The sequence below is a fragment of the Neoarius graeffei genome, chromosome 7 (genome assembly GCF_027579695.1).
Source record: "Neoarius graeffei isolate fNeoGra1 chromosome 7, fNeoGra1.pri, whole genome shotgun sequence".
Classification (NCBI taxonomy): Eukaryota; Metazoa; Chordata; class Actinopteri; order Siluriformes; family Ariidae; genus Neoarius; species Neoarius graeffei.
In genome coordinates, this window is record NC_083575.1 from 96,612,841 (window position 1) to 96,634,405 (window position 21,565).

Genomic DNA, 21,565 nt, shown 5'->3' on the forward strand with positions numbered 1-21,565 from the left:
CTCAGGGTTTGTTTGGGAACAGAACTCATTTCACAGCCAGAACAATGTAAACATAAAACCTAGCAAGATGCACTGCATAACAATATTCGGAACCATACTATTTTTCAAAGGATCTTTTATATTATTTGTTGATTACAGGTTGAGAAACACTTTTAAACATCACACACACACAGAGAAAACGTTAAACTACGCAGTGCTGCAGACTTTGAGGGCGGAGCTCTGACTCTTCAGACGTTCCTCAGGATTTTCAAAGCCCAAACACAGCTGATCACAGGTCAGTCTTCTCCTCATAGCGGCAGATACACGCAGCTCTCTGACTGTCCAGGTAGGGTTTACAGCCCAGGTGCATGACGGCATCGAAGAGCAGAGTCACTGCCGACTCACACGCTGACTCAGAGAGAAACAAGTCAAGAAAAGTCATGGTGATAAACACAGTAATACTTTAGAGAGAGTAATCACAGGAGTGATAAATGAAAAACCAAGACAATAATGAGTTAACGAGATGGTATTAATTACTGTTATTAATATTCTCTGTAAACACACAGCTCAGTTACAGACTGTAGAATCATCTGTTTGGTCTAAAAGGGAATCAACTTTCTGGAATCAGCTCTTTAGAATTGACTCATTGGCTTAAGAACTGACTATACATTACATTACAGGCGTTTAGCTGACACTCTTGCAACTGACTCTGTAGAAAAGAATCTTTAGAACCGACTCTTTTTTGCAACTGACTCTATAGAAAAGAGCCTTTAGAACCAACTCTTTTTGCAACCGACTCTATAGAAAATAAACTTTAGAACTGACTCTATAGAAAAGAATCTTTAGAACCGACTCTTTTTTGCAACTGACTCTATAGAAAAGAGCCTTTAGAACCAACTCTTTTTGCAACCGACTCTATAGAAAATAAACTTTAGAACTGACTCTATAGAAAAGAATCTTTAGAACTGACTCCTTTTGCAACTGACTCTATCGAAAATAATCTTTAGAACCGATTCTTTTTGCCAACTGACTCTATAGAAAAGAATCTTTAGAACTGACTCTTTTTGCAACTGACTAAACTTTAGAACTGACTCTATAGAAAAGAATCTTTAGAACTGACTCCTTTTGCAACTGACTCTATAGAAAAGAATCTTTAGAACCGACTCTTTTTGCAACTGACTCTATAGAAAAGAATCTTTAGAATCGACTCTTTTTGCAACTGACTTTATAGAAAATAAAAAGAATCTTTAGAACCGACTCCTTTTGCAACTGACTCTTATTGAAAAGAATCTTTAGAACTGACTCTTTTTGCAACTGACTCTATAGAAAAGAATCTTTAGAATCAACTCTTTTTGCAACTGACTTTATAGAAAATAAAAAGAATCTTTAGAACCGACTCCTTTTGCAACTGACTCTTATTGAAAAGAATCTTTGGAACCGACTCTTTTTGCAACTGACTCTATAGAAAAGAATCTTTAGAACCGACTCTTTTTTGCAACTGACTCTATAGAAAAGAATCTTTAGAAGCGACTCTTTTTGCAACCAACTCTATAGAAAAGAATCTTTAGAACGGACTCTTTTTGCAACTGACTTTATAGAAAATAAACTTTAGAACTGACTCTATAGAAAAGAATCTTTAGAACTGACTCTTTAGAAAAGAATCTTTAGAACCGACTCTTTTTGCAACTGACTCTATTGAAAAGAAACTTTAGAACCGACTCTTTTTGCAACTGACTCTATCGAAAAGAATCATTGGAACCGACTCTTTTTGCAACTGACTCTATAGAACAGAATCTTTGTAACTGACTCTTTGCAACTGATTCTCTGTTCCAAAGCCTGAGATGCGACTCTTTTCCGATATTAGATATCTGTCATTAGAGATCTGTGCTGCAGCTCGTGAGAGTAACGGAAGCTTTATCGCCACTGGTTTATCCCGATGCTCTAAATCTCCGTGTGTAACGAACCCATCTCATTCCTCAGCTTTATGGAAGCGTTCAGGGTCTCAAATAGATGTGCTCATGTGGTGTCTGTACGGTCTGACCCACCCAGCACTCAGTCTGAATCAGAGATGTTTCATCAGAACCTTCTCCAAAACATACACAAGATCCGAGCCCCTGGAAAAGTCTGGAAACACACAGGGAGTTTACCGTGTACACTCTGCTCCAGTCCCAGTGTGATCTGTACATTCCTACATATCGTCTCCAAACACATGTGGAACTGATCATCACAGTCATGTTTCTCTCGTCCACACGTGTCGTAGCAGCGGTCGTGCTGGTTACAGCATTTAGTCATCGACGGAATCCCGAGATCAAACTGAGGGCGAGAGGAAACAGTGTTCCGTTTGTGTTCACACAGAGTCCAGCTCCTGAATCTGCACATTGCTATAGAAGGAATAAAACACTCCGGGACGGAAATTAATTCACAACAGGGTGCTGTGATATGGCCTGAGGTTACTTTTCCCACCCTGGTGCTAATTATTTTCCTGTAACAGCGTGTTCCTGGGTGTTTTACTCCTCTTATAGCACAGCATTTTGCCAGATTATATCGACCATCTACTGAACAACCTGTCGTACTTTTTATCTATTTAACCTAGAACATCAGCAAAAGCAAGTCCGTTCCTGTTCTCACTTGCGTTATAGCAGCTATAACGTGAGTTGGCCTAGTGGTTAGCATGTCTGCCTCTTGGGCGGGAGATCGCGAGTTCTAGTCACCGTCGGGTCGTACCAAAGACCATCATAAAAATGGTACCTACTGCTGTCTGGCAAGGCATGGTGCAATACAGATGCGAGTGGGGAGTCAAACTCTCGCGGTCACCAGAGGACCCGCCCCCCACTGTAACCTGAGCCACTGTATGTAATAGGCGAGAGGCCGAGGGCTATGGAAATCGGCGCCACATGGTGTGGGAAGGGACTGTTTTTGACTTGAATCTAGAACATCAGCAAAGCAAGTCCGTTCCTGTTCTCACTTACGTTGTAGCAGCTATAAACAGTCATTCCATCACCTGCCTCGATTTTTTTTTCTCCTTGAAGTTAGACAAAAAAACCTGCAGCTTTTCCTGCTACTGAGAAACCGTAAAGAACTGTAAACTCCTCTGTCCTGAAAACATCAGGAAACGTCAAGTTACAGCTTTAACTCTGACTGTTACACAGCACTGACACTGGAGACTCCTTCCAGAGAATAAGCCGTTACTATAGAAACAAGCTGCTGTTATAGAGAATTAATCAACACAGAGTCCAGAATTCAGTAGAAATGGGGTATGATAAATGAATAACAGCATCCAAGTCGTTATTTGAAATGTTTCAGGGACGCTGTCGCACATAATTGTTTAATTTGGTTTATACTCTGGCTTTATACACTGCAGCTTCATCCACACTTACATGAAATCCAAACAGCGGAGAGCCGCAGCCGTTGGGAGGAGAGTGTTTGTAGTGAGGTCTGGGAATGAGTTTGTATCCTGTGAAAGAGTAACACAGATAAATTACAACTCGTAATGACACGTCGATATCAGAGTCACTGCTGAGACAAATTAGACATCTGATCACTGCTGGGCCAAGACTCTGTATTTATACACAGAAAAGTGTCCTGTATAGCAGGTGGAGCTGAAACACAGTCCAGTGACCTCTCTCTCTCTCTCTCTCACACACTCTCTCTCTCTCTCTCTCATACACACACCATCAGAGCACTGAAACCGACACAGTCCATCAGACCCTCCGATTAAATCCAGGGCGTAGTTCAGGTAGGTGTCTATCTTGTGAATTCCGTTCCGGATGGTTTTTAAAGTCTCCCTCCAGTCTGGGGTCTCGGGTTCGAGCTCCTGCAGCCCGCCACTGGACCCAAATGTCCCACAGAGCAGCAGAAAGAGGAGCAGGAGAGGCGCTGGGACTCCGCACCGCTGCATTCTCCTCCTCTCTCTGTGCCCTGATCACTCCTTCAGCACTTTATCCCTCTCTCTCTCTGCCCTAATCACTCCTTCAGCACTTTATCCCTCTCTCTCTGTGCCCTGATCACTCCTTCAGCCCTTTATCCCTCTCTCTCTCTGTGCCCTGATCACTCCTTCAGCACTTTATCCCTCTCTCTCTGTGCCCTGATCACTCCTTCAGCACTTTATCCCTCTCTCTCTGTGCCCTGATCACTCCTTCAGCACTTTATCCCTCTCTCTCTGTGCCCTGATCACTCCTTCAGCACTTTATCCCTCTCTCTCTGTGCCCTGATCACTCCTTCAGCACTTTATCCCTCTCTCTCTGTGCCCTGATCACTCCTTCAGCACTTTATCCCTCTCTCTCTGTGCCCTGATCACTCCTTCAGCACTTTATCCCTCTCTCTCTCTGCCCTGATCACTCCTTCAGCACTTTATCCCTCTCTCTCTGTGCCCTGATCACTCCTTCAGCACTTTATCCCTCTCTCTCTGTGCCCTGATCACTCCTTCAGCACTTTATCCCTCTCTCTCTGTGCCCTGATCACTCCTTCAGCACTTTATCCCTCTCTCTCTCTGTGCCCTGATCACTCCTTCAGCACTTTATCCCTCTCTCTCTGTGCCCTGATCACTCCTTCAGCACTTTATCCCTCATTCAGACCCGAGTGAAGCGTTAAAGGTGACACAGAACCGCTGTGAATCATCTTCACTCCATCCGAGCAGCCAAAGTCCACCTGACTGCTGTGACTCACTGGGGCAGACATTCACTTCCGGGTTTCATTTCCGTAAACAAACCTGATGGTCGCGTTCCCAGTGACGCAATCACGTTCTGTTTCTGATCAGCTGGCGCGTGCTGTACAACAACTGAGCTCTGGCCGCCATCTTACCACTCCCACCGCCTGGATTGGTTTGTGTGTTAAAGCGTCGTATCTGATCAAACTTTCCCCAAGAAAACTATCTCCTGACTTTTTATTCCCTTTCATTCCCTTCTCTTATCTTCTCCACTTTACCCCCCCATTCCTTACAGATCTTTATAGCGCTCCGCTTCACTGTTATTGTTTTTTTCCTTTTCCAGTTCAGTCTCTGATCATTTTTTTGAACGGCTCTTTTACTAGAGCGGTGGCTACAATTATCGACACCTTAACGATCTTTTGGCCATTGCAAAAGTATAAAAGACTTTCTTCTTCTTCTTCTTTTGGCTGCTCCTGATTAGGGGTCGCCACAGCGGATCTTTCGTCTCCGTTGCTCCCTGTCTTCCGCATCCTTCTCTACCACACCTGCCACTTTCATGTCCTCTCTCACCACATCCATGTATCTCCTCTTTGGCCTTCCTCGTTTTCGTTTGCCTGGCAGCTCCATCCTCAACATTCTCCTTCCCACATGCTCTGCATCTCTTCTCAGGATGTGCCCATACCATCTCAGTCTCATCTCTCTTAGCTTCATTCCCAAGCTCTCCACATGTGCTGTCCCTCTGATGTGCTCGTTCCTTATCCTGTCCAACCTCCCATCGCAAACCTTAACATCCTCAACTCCGCCACCTCCAACTTTGCCTCCTGTCTCTTCGTTAAGGGGACGGTCTCCAATCCGTACATCACAGCTGGTCTCACTACTGTCTTATACAGCTTACCTTTCACTTTTGCTGGGACTTTCCGATCACAAATGACTCCCGAAATCCTTCTCCAACTGCTCCACCCTGCCTACACTCGCTTTCTCACCTCACTATCGCAGCCCCCATTTTCCTGCACAGTTGACCCCAGGTACTTGAATTCACCAACTTTCTTTACGTCTACTCCTTGCATCTTCACTACACTCTCATCCCCATTCTCATTGATGCACATGTATTCTGTTTTGCTCCTGCTCACCTTCATTCGTCTTCATTCCAATGCATCCCTCCATCTCTCCAAACCCAACTCAACCTCCTTTCTGCTTTCACCGCATATCACATCATCCGCAAACATCATGTTCCATGGTGACTCTCGCTTCACTTCATCTGTCAAGCTGTCCATCACTATGGCAAACAAGAAAGCACTCAAAGCAGATCCTTGATGGAGTCCCACCTTCACCTTGAACCATTCAGTCGTTCCAACTGCACACCTCACTGCTGTTTCACTGTTCTCATACGTGTCTTGCACCACTCTGATATACTCCTCATTCACTCCACTCTTTCTCATACAATACCATAACTCATCTCTTGGCACTCTATCGTATGCCTTCTCCAGGTCTACAAACACACAATGTAGCTTTCTCTGGCCTTCCCTGTACTTCTCCATTAACATTCTTAAAGCAAAAATTGCATCCGACGTGCTCTTCCTTGGCATAAACCCGTACTGCTGTTCACAGATTGCTACCTCTCTTCTCAATCTCGCCTCCAATACCCTTTCCCAAAGCTTCATGGTGTGGCTCATCAATTTTATTCCTCTGTAATTACTGCAGCTCTGTACATCTCCCTTATTCTTGTATATTGGGACGAGCACACTCTTTCTCCATTCATTTGGCATTTTCTCATTCTCTAGGATCTTATTAAACAATCTCGTTAGGAACTCCACAGTCGTCTCACCCAAACACCTCCAAGCCTCAATCGGGATACCATCTGGTCCGACTGCTTTCCCAGTCTTCATTCTTTTCATGGCTGGCCTCACCTCATCCTTACTAACCAACTCTGCTTCCTGATTTGCTGTCTCCAGCGAATCTGACCTTTTCTCTCTTGGATTCTCCTCATTTAATAAATCCTCAAAGTACTCTTTCCACCTTCTTAATACACTCTCTTTGTTTGTCAGCACATTTCCATTTTTCATCACTCTTACCTGCTGTACATCCCTCGCTTCCCTGTTTCTCTGCCTAGCTAGTCTGTACAGGTCTTTCGTACAACTCCTGGTATGCATCTGCTTTCGCCTTCTCTACCGCTCTTTTTGCCTTCTGTCTCGTCTCTCTGTATAACCGCCTGCTTTCCTCGTCTCTCTGATCGTCCCAATTCTTCTTTGCTCGCCTCTTCATCTCATTATCTGTAGCCGCTTCATCCTGTTCTACAGGGTCGCAGGCAAGCTGGAGCCTATCCCAGCTGACTATGGGCGAAAGGCGGGGTACACCCTGGACAAGTCGCCAGGTCATCACAGGGCTGACACATAGACACAGACAACCATTCACACTCACATTCACACCTACGCTCAATTTAGAGTCACCAGTTAACCTAACCTGCATGTCTTTGGACTGTGGGGGAAACCGGAGCACCCGGAGGAAACCCACGCGGACACGGGGAGAACATGCAAACTCCGCACAGAAAGGCCCTCGCCGGCCCCGGGGCTCGAACCCGGACCTTCTTGCTGTGAGGCGACAGCGCTAACCACTACACCACCGTGCCGCCACAATGTTGAACCTGTGTCAAAAAATCTTTTTGTTTCACTTTCTACCCACTTTCTATGTATTTTCGTAGATCACATTTTGTTAATCATTCGTTGTTGTTTGTATTAATTTCTAGTTTTGTAGTTTACCAATAAATGTCAACAGGGAATTGATATTGTAACCACATGAATATCCAGGTCAAAGGTCGCATGTCATTCCTTGAACCAAAATATAAAATGTCAGCTGATATTGTATTTTAAATGGTCTGGCTCCTACTTGTCTACTTGAATTTGTTCAATGTCGCCCTGTAAACTCTGTAAGATCCACCAGAATAGCATCCATACATAATTGCATAGTACCCTTTCGCTATTCTACGTTTGGTCAGTCAGCATTTGCAGTGAATGCCACCACACAGTGGAATGACATACCCGACAACATAAAGAGCTCTGGCTCTATTAGCAGTTTTAAATTGCAATTAAAACATCGATTGAAAACCACCCAACACTGCACTCATTGATGACTGACAAAACACTTTCATACACATCATATACTTTCTGTATTTTTATCTACTCATAATGGTGTTGACTGTGTGTATAGTGGAGTTATGTGTGTCTTGTTGTATTTTGTATTGCCTATATTGTCTATTATGTTTGTATGTTTGAATGTTGTCCTGTGTTTATTTGTAATTGTGCCCTGCCAGGGGGACTGCAGATGTAAATTAGCCAAAGGCTAACTCTGGTACAGTGCATCAGATGGAAACATTTATGTTAAAAACTGTACATGGTCCCCTACAAATAAAATGACATAATAATAATAATAATAATAATAATAATAATAATATGTGGTACAGTGGTGCTTGTAATGACAGGTGATAGCCTGGGGATGTCACTATATGTTTCACCCATAGCGGGTACTGCATTAAGGCTAGGCCTGGGGCACATGAAGAAGCCTGGTAGAGTGAGATACTGGATGTTATGTTGCCGACAGTTAATAAAGCCAAATATAGAGAACTCAAGTTAGTTGTGTCAATACTTTATGTCTGTAAGAGACAGTCACAGACATTACATGGTGTCAGAAGAGCCTGTGTGTCGGTGAGGCAAAGGAGTCACGTCAAAGTTCAACCCGCAGAGTGAATTCAAGTTTGAGAGCCCAGCAGAATGGCCGGAGTGGAAACAATGATTTTGCTGCTACCGATTGGCCACGAAGCTGAGCAAAGAAGATGGCGAGATTCAAGTAAGTTTGCTGATCACCCGTTGGTATCTGGCACTCCAACCCTTTAACTTCAAGGTGATCCACAGGCCGGGGGCGCAGATGATCATGGCGGACTTCCTCTCCCATCGGGGGGGGGGGGGGGGGAGTTGGCTGTAGGCCGGACGGCTGCCCGGCCCGAGTCGGGCGGTGGGGGTATGTGGCAGCAGGGGCGTGGTCAAGCGTCAGTCTGTGACCGGAGGGCGGAGTCAGGGAAGGTAAGTGGCAGAATCACTACACCTGATATCAATTAACCTGTTTGTGTGTCTTCCCCAGTGACCGCGCCCTATATAAGGAGGGAGAGAGCGGAGGAAGGGAGCTCTCTCCCCAACCAGACGACTGATGTGTGTGCGCGCGTGTGTCTGAGTGTCTGGGAGAGTGTAAACGCTGAAAAGTGTGACAGAGTTTTTTGGAAACTCAGTTCTGGCCTGCTGTACTTCTGTGCTCCACCCACCCGCTCAAAGTTTTACAATGATGTTCTTATTCACTGCGAGACAGAAGAGCTACATGATCAACGCCTTGCAGAGTTACTCAAGGTCATCGAAGCAGCAGGCCTCAAGCTGAATAGGGCAAAGTGCAAGTTTAAGCAAAGACAGGTCCATTTCCTGGGTCACGTTATAGACGAGGCAGGCATTAGGGCTGACCCGGCCAAATGACCGGGATAGAGAACTTTCCACAACCACAAAATGTGACTGAACTCAAAAGGTTCTTAGGAATGGTTAACTATTTAGCCAAGTTTGTTCCAGAGCTGTCAACAGTGGTACACCCACACAGGGTGGACGTGGGGACCTGCCCAGTCTGAGGCGTTCAGGAAAGTAAAGACTGCACAAGCCACAGCTCCTGTATTCACCTTCTACGACGCCAGCAAGCCCACTATGGTGTCAGCCGATGCCAGCAGCTACGGGTTGGGTGGTGTGCTGTTGCAGCAGCACCAGGACCACTGGAGGCCCGTGGCTTACTGTTCCAGACGACTGAGCAACACGGAGAAAAGGTACGTGCAAATTGAGAAGGAATGTATGGCTAGTGTGTGGGCTTGCAAACGTTTCGACAAATATCTGTATGGACTTGATAGCTTTAGGCTAGTTACTGATCATAAACCCCTGGTACCTCTCATGAACAACAAAGACTTGGACTGTGTACCAATCAGGTGCCAGAGGTTACTGATGAGGTTCATGCTTTTCAGTGCCATAACAGAGCATGCACCTGGTAAGACATTATCAGTAACTGATGCGCTCTCTAGGAGCCCAGAGCAGTGTTATGGGGATGGGGTCTGTCATGAGGAGGTGGCAGCACACATTGATGCTGTCATGAGCCAGGTCCCAGCCACACCACACAGAATGACTGAGCTAAAACAGCACACAGACAATGACAGGCAGCTCCAGATAGTCATAGGTTTCATCAGGAAGGGGTGGCCTGAGTACTTGGAGAAAGTACCTGAGGCAGTCAGGGACTTTTACCAGGTGAGAGGGGAACTATCTGAGATAGATGGGTTAGTTATTGGGGCAGCCACATTGTAATTCCCACAGGAATGAGGAAGGTCATTTTAGAGAGAATCCATGATGGGCATCAGGGCCTAGTTAAGTGTAGAGAAAGAGCAAACCAGTCTGTATGGTGGCCCAGAATGTCAGACGAAATTGGAACAATAGTACAGCAGTGTACATTCTGTAGGGAACACAAAAACACACAGAGAAAGGAGCCATTAATGCCCAGTGAGCTCCCATCCAGACCATGGCAGAAAGTTGCTATAGACCTATGTGAGTTTAAGAAGCAGAACTACTTAGTGGTGTCTGAATATTACTCTAGATATCTTGAGATCCCCTCCTAGAACTGCCACCTTATTGTGGTGGAGGGGTTTGTGTGCTTGAATGATCCTAGGAGCTATGTTGTCGGGGGCATTATGCCCCTGTTAGGGTTTCCCAAGGCAGACAGGTCCTAGGTGACAGGCCAGACCAAGAGCAGTTCACCAAAAAACCCCTATGGAGAAAAAATCCAGGACCGTGACGTCGCCCGGTAGGACGCAGCCGGGGCCCCACCCTGGAGCCAGGCCCGGGGTTGGGGCTCGTATGCGAGTGCTTGGTGGCCGGGCCTTTGCCCATGGGGCCCGGCCGGGCTCAGCCCGAAGAGGTGACGTGGGCCCGACCTCCTGTGGGTTCACCACCCACAGAGGTAGCAGTAGGGGTTTGGTGCAGTGTGGATTGGGTGGCAGTCGAAGGCAGGGGCCTCGACGACCTGATCCCCGGACACAGCGGCTGGCTGTTGGGACATGGAATGTCACTTCGCTGGGGGGGAAGGAGCCTGAGCTTGTGCGGGAGGTTGAGAGGTACCGGCTAGAGATAGTCGGGCTCACCTCCACGCACAGCTTGGGCTCTGGAACCCAGCTCCTCGAGAGGGACTGGACTTTCCACTTCTCTGGAGTCGCCCGTGGTGAGCGGTGGCGGGCTGGTGTGGGCTTCCTTATAGCTCCCCAGCTCAGCCGCCATGTGTTGGAGTTTACCCCAGTGAACGAGAGGGTCGCCTCTCTGCGCCTTCGGATTGGGGAGAGGGCTCTTGCTGTTGTTTGTGCCTACGGGCCAAATAGCAGTATAGAGTATCCGGCCTTCTTGGAGTCCCTGGGAGAGGTACTGAGGGGTGCTCAGACTGGGGACTCCATTGTGCTACTGGGGGACTTCAATGCTCACGTGGGCGATGACAGTGACACCTGGAGGGGCGTGGTTGGGAGGAACGGCCTCCCCGATCTGAACCCGAGTGGTGTTTTGTTATTGGACTTCTGTGCTAGTCACAGTTTGTCCATAACGAACACCATGTTCGAGCATAGGGGTGTCCATAAGTGCACGTGGCACCAGGACACCTTAGGTCGGAGGTCGATGATCGACTTTGTAGTCGTGTCATCTGATCTCCGACCCTATGTCTTGGACACTCGGGTGAAGAGAGGGGCTGAGTTGTCAACTGATCACCACCTGGTGGTGAGTTGGATCCGCTGGCGGAGGAGGAAGCTGGACAGACCTGGCAGGCCCAAACGTATGGTGAGGGTCTGCTGGGAACGTCTGGCCGAGCACTCTGTTGGGGAGGTCTTTAACTCCCACCTCCGGGAGAGCTTTTCCCAGCTTCCGAGGGAGGCGGGGGACATTGAGTCTGAGTGGACCATGTTCTCTACCTCCATTGTGGACGCAGCTGTTCGGAGCTGTGGCCACAAAGTCTCCGGTGCCTGTCGTGGCGGCAATCCCCGAACCCGGTGGTGGACACCGGAAGTAAGGGATGCCGTAAAGCTGAAGAAGGAGTCCTATCGGGCCATGTTGACCTCCGGGACTCCTGAGGCAGCCGACGGGTATCGGCAGGCCAGGCGTGCTGCAGCTCGGGCAGTTGCGGAGGCAAAAACTCGGAACTGGGAGGAGTTCGGGGAGGCCATGGAGAAGGACTATCGGTCGGCCTCGAAGAAATTCTGGCAAACCGTCCGGCGCCTCAGGAGGGGGAAGCAGTACTCTGCCAACACTGTTTACAGTGCGGGTGGGGAGCTGTTGACCTCGACTGGGGACATTGTCGGGCGGTGGAAGGAATACTTTGAGGATCTCCTCAATCCCACCGTCATGTCTTCCACTGAGGAGACTGAGGCTGATGACTCAGAGGTGGACTCGTCCATTACCCAAGTCGAAGTCACTGAGGTGGTTTGCAAGCTCCTCGGTGGCAAGGCACCGGGGGTGGATGAGATCCGCCCTGAGTATCTCAAGTCTCTGGATGTTGTGGGGCTGTCTTGGTTGACACGCCTCTGCAACATCGCGTGGCGGTCGGGGACAGTGCCTCTGGAGTGGCAGACTGGGGTGGTGGTCCCTCTTTTTAAGAAAGGGGACCGGAGAGTGTGCTCCAATTATAGGGGAATCACACTTCTCAGCCTCCCAGGGAAGGTTTACTCCAGGGTACTGGAGAGGAGAATTCGACCAATAGTCGAACCTCGGATCCAGGAGGAACAATGCGGTTTTCGTCCTGGTTGCGGAACACTGGACCAGCTCTATACCCTTCATAGGGTGCTCGAGGGTTCATGGGAGTTTGCCCAACCAGTCCACATGTGCTTTGTGGATCTGGAGAAGGCATTCGACCGTGTCCCCCGTGGTATTCTGTGGGGGGTGCTTCGGGAGTATGGGGTTCGGGGCTCTTTGCTAAGGGCTGTCCGGTCCCTGTATGAACGGAGCAGGAGTCTGGTTCGCATTGCCGGCAGTAAGTCAGACCTGTTCCCAGTGCATGTTGGACTCCGTCAGGGCTGCCCTTTGTCATAATTCATAATTTTTATGGACAGAATTTCTAGGCGCAGCCAGGGGCCGGAAGGAATCCTGTTTGGGAACCACAGGATTTCATCTCTGCTTTTTGCGGATGATGTTGTCCTGTTGGCTTCTTCAAACCAGGACCTTCAGCATGCACTGGGGCGGTTTGCAGTCGAGTGTGAAGCGGCTGGGATGAGAATCAGCACCTCCAAGTCCGAGGCCATGGTTCTCGACCGGAAAAGGGTGGCTTGCCCTCTCCAGGTTGGTGGAGAAGTCCTGCCTCAAGTGGAGGAGTTTAAGTATCTCGGGATCTTGTTCACGAGTGAGGGAAGGATGGAGCGTGAGATCGACAGGCGGATCGGTGCAGCCTCCGCAGTGATGCGGTCGCTTTACCGGTCCGTCGTGGTGAAGAAGGAGCTGAGCCAAAAGGCGAAGCTCTCAATTTACCGGTCGATCTACGTTCCGACTCTCACCTATGGTCATGAGCTTTGGGTAATGACAGAAAGAACAAGATCGCGGATACAAGCGGCTGAAATGAGTTTCCTTCGCAGGGTGGCTGGGCGCTCCCTTAGAGATAGGGTGAGAAGCACAGTCACTCGGGAGGAGCTCGGAGTAGAGCCGCTGCTCCTCCACATCGAGAGGAACCAGCTGAGGTGGCTCGGGCATCTTTTTCGGATGCCTCCTGGACGCCTCCCTGGGGAGGTGTTCTAGGCATGTCCCCCCGGGAGGAGGCCCCGGGGAAGACCCAGGACACGCTGGAGGGACTATGTCTCTCGGCTGGCCTGGGAACGCCTCGGTGTTCTTCCCGAGGAGCTGGCCGAGGTGTCTGGGGAAAGGGAAGTTTGGGCTTCCATGCTTAGACTGCTGCCTCCGCGACCCGGTCCTGGATAAGCGGAAGAAGACGAGACGAGACGAGACGAGACGAGACGAGATATCTTGAGATTTTGACTCTACCTACAACTACCAGTAGCCAGGTTGTAGCTAAGCTGAAAGCCACATTTGCACGTTATGGCATTCCAGAGGCGCTAGTGAGTGATAACGGGCCCCAGCTAGCTTCAGCAGAGATGAGGGACTTTAGTGGGGCATATGACTTATTTCATGTCATATCTAGCCCACATTACCCTCAGAGTAATGGACAGGGAGAGAGGGCAGTCCAGATAGCGAAATCTATACTGAGACAGGATGACCCACTTCTTGCACTGATGCCGTACACAGCCACACCCACCTCTTGCATGGGAGTTAGTCCAACAGAATTGTTGATGGGCAGGAAAATCAGAACCACCCTGCAGGACAATCTGAAACCAAACTGGCCTGACGAGGACGAGATCAGGCAGGCTGATGCTGCAGCCAAACAGAAACAAGCCTACTACTATAACCGCAGGAATGGAGTAAGGATGCTACCACCACTGAGCCTGGGGGAAACTGTGCTCACAAAGTTGGATGAACAGAAACAGTGGACAATGCAGCTGTTGTTCAGAGCTCTAGCTCTACTCCAAGGTCCGATATTGTAGAGACAGCACAAGGTGAGCACTATAGGAGAAATAGGCGCCATCTGCAATTCACACCTGAGCTGCTCACACCGGTTGGTGAAAGCCCTGACCAGGTCACTCCTGAGGTCAGAAACACAGAGCACACAAGGGACAGAGAGACAAGACACTCTCACACACACACCAGGGACAGTGACTGTCACTCATTCCGGCAGAGTGAGCAAAGCCCCAGACAAACTGGACTGGTAAACATGGGGTTACTCAGGGGTGGTTATTTAAAAAAAAAAGAGGGGATGAGTGATGGAAACAGCATGGAAATGTGAAAAGAAAAAGCTGAGGTCATTGTTGAGACGTGTTGATTTATTGCTGAATTTTGTTGCAAGAAGTACACAGGGTGTTGAAAAGTAAAGGCAGAAGGAATGTTTAAGTTTTGTTAACGAAGGAACAGAAAATGTCTATTTTAGTTTGATAACTTTGAGGTCTGAAGATTAGTAAGACAGTTTTGTTACAATAGGAAATATTGTTCACATAAAGACGTTGTGTGTATGGGTTACACTAAAAGTCTAGGTTAACAGAGGAGTGCAACATCTTTGTGGGGGAGATGTAATGACAGGTGATAGCCTGGGGATGTCACTATGTTTCACCCATAGCAGGTTCTGCATTAAGGCTAGGCCACGAAGAAGCCAGGGAGAGCGAGATACTGGATGTTATGTTGCCGATGAACACGGAGAACTCACGTTAGTTGTGTCAGTACTTTATGTCTGTAAGAGACAGTCACAGACATTACAGTGCTTGAAAGTTTGTGACGCCTTTAGAATTTTCTATATTTCTGCATAAATATGACCTAAAACATCATCAGATTTTCACACAAGTCCCAAAAGTAGATAAAGAGAACCCAGTTAAACAAATGAGGCAAAAATATTATACTTGGTCATTTATTTATTGAGGAAAATGATCCAATATTACATATCTGTGAGTGGCAAAAGTATGTGACCCTTTGCTTTCAGTATCTGGTGTGACCCCCTTGTGCAGCAATAACTGGGAGCCTTTCAAATGTTCAGCGCGTCTTTAGTTTCAGTTTTCAGTTTATTTATTGAGTGCTTAATCCTGGCACTGGATTCGCCTCGTCTTCTCTCTTTCCCGGCCGACAAAGAAATGATTGTGCGCATGTGCAGCAGAAAAGTTTTGTCATTGGATCTTCACATGAGCTCTGACATGTGAGGTTATGTTGTCTTGACAACATGCAATATTATAGCAGTATTGCACACTCATTCTCCATTGACGAGAGCGGCGTAATACATGGAGGGTAAGCGATATGATAATAATATTGCATGCCATCAATAAACCCGCTAGAAGGGACTAGAACATGTTTTTATTCCACAGAAGAAGTGGCCTGTATGTATAATAATAAATATTATATCATCTTTAATAATGGTGGATTTCTTCAAAGAAAATCTAAAAAAATACATACATCTATGTTTCCCCAAAGCCCACTTTGAACACTACGTACTGTATATACAGTAAAGTCCTGTGTAAATCCACTGATACATGTTTCTACACATTTTAATGTAATGGAGTGCTTTCATTCCTTTATCTTCAGTCGTTTCTTTATCTTGGTGAGGGTCATCTGGGGTGTGGATGGGACATGAGTGCATCTCAGGGCAACGTTCACACACTCATTCACACACAGGGGACTTGAGTGTAGCCAGTCCACCTACTGGCATGTTTTTGGGAGGAAACTAGAGGAAACCCACACCCCCTGGGGAGAACACACACAGAAACTGCGTATAAAGAGCAGGTAAGAGCTCCAGAGTCTGAGTGGGTTACGATACGACTCCGATGGGAGACAGTTGACGCAGCACACTCACTCTCTTTTAAATATAAACCTTAAAAAAAAGAATGATAGAGATGTTACATTACTGCACACTGACTGTCCCAAAGGGAATGAGTGCACCAAGAAATAAAATCTCATGTGTGTTCTTACCCTGAGTCTGCCGTGTTCTCCGAGCTGTTTATGTCAATAAACAACACTCCGTTATAATTGGTCTATGGAAATACTTGAAGTTTTAATGGTGCTTGGTTGAATTTTTATCGAGGTGGAATTTTATAGCTGACTCTTTGGGCGTCCGTCAGTCTCAGGAGACTATGGAGTTGCACTCTGGGTTGTTCTAATGCAGTGTCGAGTACAGCTGGACAGGCCCATGAGGGAGTGGCGAGCTCTCCCACACAGAGGACAGGTGTAGTCTGACACTAGTCTGTCTGACTGACTGGAATTGGACCTTCCTCCTCCTTCTCTTTGCCTTGGACAGTTCAACAATTGTCTCTTCAAACTTGGAGAGGCCTTTCTGCACAGTCTGTCTCCAGGCTGGTTGATCTGAGGCTGCTGCTTCCCAGGTGTTCAGGTCAATGCTCAGTCTTCAAGTCCCTCTTGTGAATGTTTTTGTAGCGCAGTTTTGGTCTGACTGGGGGACGTTTTCCTTTGACCAATTCTCCATAGAGGAGATCTTTGGGAATCCGACCAACGGCCATCCACACTACGTAACCAAGCCATCGCATGCATCTCTGTTTCAGCAGTGTGTATGCTGGGAATTCTGGCTTTCTCCAGGACAGTGTTGTTGGGGACTTTGTCCTGCCAAGTGGTGTGCAGGATGCGTCGGAGACAGTGCATGAGGAAAGCGTTGAGCTTTCGTTCCTGTTGGGCATGCAGGGTCCAAGACTCGTTGCCATACAGGAGGGTGTTCACAACGCAAGCTCTGTAGACCTGGAGTTTTGTGTGCTCCATCAGCATACTATTATCCCATACTCTCTTTGTCAGTTTGGACATGGTGGTAGTCAGGGGCGTGTACAGCTCCGCCTCCTCTGCCTCTGTGATGCCACCACAGGGGAGAGATTTACTCAGGGGCGTGTATAGCTCCTCCTCCTCTGCCTCTGTGATGCCACCACAGGGGAGAGATTTACTCAGGGGCGTATACAGCTCCGCCTCCTCTGCCTCTGTGATGCCACCACAGGGGAGAGATTTACTCAGGGGCATGTATAGCTCCTCCTCCTCTGCCTCCGTGATGTCACCACAGGTGAGAGATTTACTCAGGGGCGTATATAGTTCCGTCTCCTCTGCCTCCGTGATGTCACCACAGGTGAGAGTTGTAGTCAGGGGCGTGTACAAGATGAACTGATTTTGAAGAATAACAGTATAAATTTACTTTATCGGGTTTCTCCTCGCCCCATATTGGTTTTTGTCAGACTGATGTTCCTGCAGTCAGTTAGCCAGAGAGGAAACATCTGCTCAGCCACCACTTTCCCTACAGCCCACCCCCCTTCTCTCAAATTCACAAAAATAGGGAAAGACCCATCAGTAATACTTGATTACAAGAACAAGGAAAAAAAGTCTAAATGGCCAACTCTTACTCAAGTACATGAAAGCTATGTTGTTTCACTTTGGCTGTTCTTCACTGAATAGGATGAGATCCGGCCACCTGTTGGATTTATAGGAGCACCTTTTATGCATTTAACACTAGGGGTCGACTGATAATCGGCCTGGCTGATATATCGGGCCGATATTCTGCATTTTGAGGGTTATCGGTATCGGCCATAATTTCCACCAATATGCCAATAACATGCCTTTTTGCAGCCATTTCGTTCCTAACGCGACTGTCACTGCACATCCTTTCCTGCACTCGCCTCTCTGAGTTCAAGAACACGGTCCCGCCCACCACAACATCTGATTTGTTTGGCACAAGAGATATAGCCAATCGACACATGTAGCTAAACGCTGTGAACTGTTTCAAGGCGGCCGTACGGGCACTCGGGCAGAAGCGGCACAAGGGATACAGCCAATCAACACGCGTAGCTAAACGGTGTGAACTGTTTCAAGGCGGCCGTATGGGCATTCGGGCAGAAGCAGATCCCACTTCAAGGTAAGGACACGCTGCTTTTGCCGCAATAAGTCACAAACACACAAGTTGCAAAAGCACAACATCATTATATGTTTACATTCTTCATCTACTACTCGTTAAAATTGTCCATTTGCATCTGTGTAGCCAGGCAAACTTAGCTTACGGAAGGAAGCACTTGAATTAGCCTACAACCAACTAGTCTCGCTGAAACTACATGTAATGCTTCCTTCACTACAATATAATCCTCCTAAATTGGGAATATTAGGCTTGGGCATTAAAAGCATTCGAATGTAGATGGTTACTTGTTAAGTTGTTACATAATAGGGAGTGATAGCCGACTTTATGTTTGATTTTACTTTTTAAAAAATGCTGCAGGCAGCTCCCTACACTTGATTTGTTATTTAAAAACTACTTGAAGTTGGTAAGTCTTACTTAGTTCTTAGTGTAAAAGAATCCAGAGTGTATTTTCATTTATTTTCCACTGAAAATGGTGAGCTGTAATATAGTAGGGAGTGATTTATTTTTTTATTGGTGAATATTTATTTTATTTTATTTCTCATTTTATTCTAACTAATGTTTGACTTTATTGTACAAATGCTGCTGGCATCTCCCTGCACAAAATTTCATGTTCAATTTTACAATTAAACATACATTTCATGGATATGAAGGTCTGTGTCAGTGTGTGCTATGTTTAATTTCATGTGAATTATAATGTTTACATTTATCGGTTGCACATATCGGTTATCGGCATCCCAATTCCATAATAATCGGTATCGGCCCTGAAAAAAACATATCGGTCGATCCCTATTTAACACAGCTGTTTTGTGTTCTGCAGCAAAACGCAACAGTATAACGTAGAAACTACATGAGATGCACACAGAGAGAGAGAGAGAGAGAGAGAAAAAAAAAACCATGAACAGGTTCAGGGATGAAGTGAGTCAATCATGTACCATTATTAATGATCCTGCGATACAGTATGTTGCACACAATGTATTGTGGGTAGGAGACACTGAGCTCTGTATAAACTCTGGAGAGCTCAGAGCCTATTCCCCGCTGTAGAGATGAGTGAAGCCATCTAGCCGCCATCTTACCACTCCCATCATGTGGCTTTGGTTTGTGTGTTAAAGCGTCATATCTGATCAAATTTTTCCCCTTTCATTCCCTCCTCTTATTTTCTCCACTTAACCCCCCATTCCTTAAAGATCTTTATAGCACTCCGCTTCACTGTTATTGTTTTTTCCTTTTCCAGTTCAGTCTCCGATCATGTTTTTGAACAGGTCTTTTACAACTGTAATTATTTTCAATGGAGATTATTTCAGTTTTTGTCTTACACAGTGTACCTTTCTCTTTCATATATTTCTTCTTTCAATCAACATTCTTATACCAACACAAAGGCTGTACAATACTTCCTTTGCTATGTAATTATTAGCTTGCTAATTTAACCAGCAGGTTTCGCTATCACACTGTGTGTGTTTTACATTTTAATAGACAGCTTGTTAACAATACAAGTTTTATGCTGAAGACAGAAACAGACCCAGAGTTGAAACTCGTTGGTCATCTGCTTTAAGCCCCGCCCCTTCTGTTTATGTACCTTTTTCCTGACTGGTTTTCTTTCTCAGAGTGAACACACTGCAGCAGGTCAGCTTCAGAGACAGTGAGTAAGCAGCTTTATCCAGTTAGTCATTAATAATTTAAACTTTATTCAAATGATTAGTCGAGCAATGAAGAAATAGATTGATTCTCGAAAGACTTAAATAGTTTCAAACATTCAGAAATAAAATGTACAACGTGGATTAAAAATAACTCTGTGGTCCATCCAGCAGAACCGTGACTTCGGGGGGGGAACCACTCTGCTCAAATCACTTCCTGTCGGTACCGATCATGATCATGGAGCTTCGGTGTGGACTAGTGAAGGAGCAAACGCAGTTTTCTTCAAGTTTACATCTCACTATAGACGTGAAGGATTGTGGGAGAGGAGCTACGCCTCCCTGATGAGCTTCAGGAAGTCTAACGTGAGGTCAGGAGGCAGCAGAGACCAGGAACGGTAGGGAGTTGATCTGATATCCTTCAGCGTGTTAGAACTCTTCAGAGGTACAATGGTGTCAGGGATTCAGCTGTAAGCAGCGACGAATCATGATGAGGATGAAAACGGTTTCGAAGTAAAAGATCTCACAGTACATCAGACGTTAATTTTTTAGTATACGTTTTCTCTCCTAACGTCCCGATTTCTTTCCTTAAAAAACATTTACATTTGTGACATATACATATTTTGTAAATATTCTGTCGTATCTATGTGCTAAGAGTCCGTGCAGAGTGACGCTCATCCACCGCGGAACAACTCGTTTAGTCTGTCCAGCTCTTTACAGTTATCCATGGTCATGAACTCGGCCTTCCTGCGCAGACGCTCGTCTCTGTACACTTTAGCTGCATACAGCAGGTCTGTTTCTGAAACACACACACACACACAACTTTATGAATGAAATCAAACAACGCTGCTGCTGAGTTCTGGACTCTGATTGGTCAGAAGGTGTTGACTGATTAATTCTCTATAACTGCAGCACTCGCTGAAGTCCGTTATCGTTTCTATAGCAACAGATCACTCACACTGGACACCAAAAATGTATGTAAATCACTGATTAGTGAGGAAACGTACTCGTCTGTCGTTCCTTCCAGCAGTTGTTGCGCACGTTCGACACGTAATCCTCCTCCACGCTCTTCTCGATCTTCTGCAGCGCCGAGCCCTTATACTCTGATTTGAAGTCTCGGGTGACGTAATAATCCACGTGCAGGTTCTCCGTCTGTCTCTTTAACGTCTGACCGGTCGACCTGCATGCGCGCACGCACACACACACACAGTAAATGCCAGTTTAAACACAAAACAGCTCATCTCACCTCATCAAATAACCAAACATTAACACCGCTAGCAAACATTTAAAATCAATCCTGCTCCGAACTCGTTTGGGTTCCTTCAGTCAGACTGGAGCACACAAGCTGTTCGCTTTCACATCACTGTTCACGTTCTCATAAACAAACAAAAGTAAATGAACATAGAAAATGCTACGCTAGCAAATACCAGAACATCAGGGGCGTAGGAGCTCATCAGTCCTGCCATCAAAACAACCACAACGAACAAAACATCAAACAGAACTGAAATGTGACGATGCGAAAGAGAGAGAGAGAGAGAGAGAGCGAGAGAGTGAGCCAACCTCCACCACAAACTGTTTACAACAGGAACATCAACAAAGGACTACATTTTGTTCCCCGAGTGAAGATCGACCCAAAACATCAATCAGAACTGGAATCGGATGAGAAATGAGAGAGAAGATACCATTCTAGTCAGAAGGAAATGTGTTAAGTGACCTAATAACTGATTTGTTCGCAAAACAATACAATGACTGAGTGTTGTACAGAAGGTCGAGTTCTTTCAAATAAAACAATCAGAACTGAAATCCA

At 46.5% G+C, this 21,565-nt stretch overlaps 2 protein-coding genes across 2 annotated transcripts in view; both read right to left on the reverse strand.

The window, feature by feature from the left end:
• Positions 1–98: 98 nt before the first annotated feature.
• On the reverse strand, positions 99–4,665 carry pla2g12a (phospholipase A2, group XIIA). Its single transcript, XM_060926610.1, has 4 exons — positions 3,652–4,665; positions 3,357–3,433; positions 2,127–2,292; positions 99–387 (listed from the first exon to the last, which is right to left on the reverse strand). Exons 1-4 carry the CDS (start codon positions 3,875–3,877, stop codon positions 269–271), a joined length of 588 nt encoding a protein of 195 aa, XP_060782593.1. The 5' UTR covers positions 3,878–4,665; the 3' UTR covers positions 99–268.
• Positions 4,666–19,792: 15,127 nt separating this feature from the next.
• Positions 19,793–21,565, reverse strand: part of dnajb14 (DnaJ heat shock protein family (Hsp40) member B14) — a 33,201-nt gene continuing 31,428 nt past the window's right edge. The window contains exons 7-8 of the mRNA XM_060926604.1: positions 20,766–20,938; positions 19,793–20,557 (exon numbers count right to left, since the gene is read on the reverse strand). Coding sequence (XP_060782587.1) covers positions 20,433–20,557; positions 20,766–20,938 — 298 coding nt within the window. The 3' untranslated portion in view covers positions 19,793–20,432. The remainder of the gene's footprint in view (positions 20,558–20,765; positions 20,939–21,565) is intronic.

What these genes read in the sequence shown, in the direction of transcription:
- pla2g12a (XM_060926610.1), bottom strand. Translation starts at nt 3,877, where the DNA reads ATGCAGCGGTGCGGAGTCCCAGCGCCTCTCCTGCTCCTCTTTCTGCTG. An exon ending in CTCCGCTGTTTGGATTTCAT is followed by an intron (nt 2,293 to 3,356) that starts GTAAGTGTGGAT and finishes TCTCGCCCTCAG; the next exon opens with TTTGATCTCGGGATTCCGTC. An exon ending in ACTGGAGCAGAGTGTACACG is followed by an intron (nt 388 to 2,126) that starts GTAAACTCCCTG and finishes TCTCTGAGTCAG; the next exon opens with CGTGTGAGTCGGCAGTGACT.